Source organism: Eurypyga helias, unplaced genomic scaffold (genome assembly GCF_000690775.1).
Source record: "Eurypyga helias isolate BGI_N326 unplaced genomic scaffold, ASM69077v1 scaffold12818, whole genome shotgun sequence".
Taxonomy (NCBI): domain Eukaryota; kingdom Metazoa; phylum Chordata; class Aves; order Eurypygiformes; family Eurypygidae; genus Eurypyga; species Eurypyga helias.
Window position 1 is genome coordinate 1 of NW_010267606.1, and position 1,113 is coordinate 1,113.

The 1,113-nt window shown below is 37.7% G+C and overlaps 1 protein-coding gene across 1 annotated transcript in view; it reads left to right on the plus strand.

Moving 5' to 3' along the window:
* Nucleotides 1-620: 620 nt before the first annotated feature.
* Nucleotides 621-1,113, plus strand: part of LOC104513975 (consortin-like) — a gene marked incomplete at both ends in the record, with an annotated part of 9,574 nt that continues 9,081 nt past the window's right edge. The window contains one exon of the mRNA XM_010157486.1: nucleotides 621-826. Within this exon, the coding sequence (XP_010155788.1) occupies nucleotides 621-826 (206 nt within the window). The remainder of the gene's footprint in view (nucleotides 827-1,113) is intronic.

A 1,113-nucleotide genomic window follows, 5' to 3' on the forward strand; every position in this document is an offset into this window, starting at 1 on the left:
CCAAACCATTCTATGATCACCTGGAGAATAGGTTGAACTTTTCCCATTCCCTCCCCTTCCAACATCTCCCTGTGTAAGGTCTGTGGCAGGAGTGAAGAGACAGAACCTCACTCGCACTCTGCTCCACTACTTTTTTTTTTTTTTTTTCCCCTTTATGAGCAAAACTGTGTTGCAAACAACCCTGCTTTCTGTCTCTGATGTGTTACAACTCAGTCTTAACATAGAAGTCTCTCCCCTTGGATCTAAGTATTGATTTTTTTTTTTAGCTGAAACTGTAAAACCATCCACCACACTTTATATTAGATCATCTGGTCTCTCTTAACAAAACTCTGCAGAACAGTTTAGACTAGGTGGTGGGGTTTTGCCCCAAGTTGAAGTCAAGTCCTAGCTAGAAGTGTACAAAAATACCTGATATATGTTACTGGTTTTTTTCAGGTAGCTGGGCTGACACTGAGACAGAACTATCATAACTGGTTTTGACAAGACCAGTATTTCATTTATTTGCAGGGATGTTATTTAAGATACTAGGTTTTTCTTCACAGTTTTTGTATTGAAATGCCTAAAAAAGCAACTTGACCTGTTTTTTTGAATCCTAACCTAAGTTCTTGTTCTTTTTAAAGGAGTTTCTGCAGTGGGAACCACAGCAATCAAGGAGGGAAATACTCTTATTACAGATACAGATTCTATGCATGCTGAACGTGCTGTTGAAGCAAATGAAAACTTTGACCAAAAAGAACAAAACCAAACATTGCAGTCTCTTTTCTCCTTGCTCCGTGAAGAGGTTGAGGAGATGGATTCAAAGATACTGCCTCTGTGTCTCCATGAGGTATTTCTTATGATTCTAGGTTGTTGTAAACAACTTTGGTTTCGTAAAGACCTTTATTCGTTAGGAAAAAATGCATTAATTCGACATATGCCAATATTCATATCTGGGCAAGGTATTTTGAAGTATAACAGGTGGTCAAGGCTAATATCTCCTCTAAGGTCTTCCAATATATGTTAATTATAAATTGCCTTGAAAGCATATTCTGCAGTTAAAGGAGATTCTTAAGGATAGGTTTATAAGTCCCCAAATGATGAAATTCTAGTTTGGCAGGAAGAGTTAGGAAAACC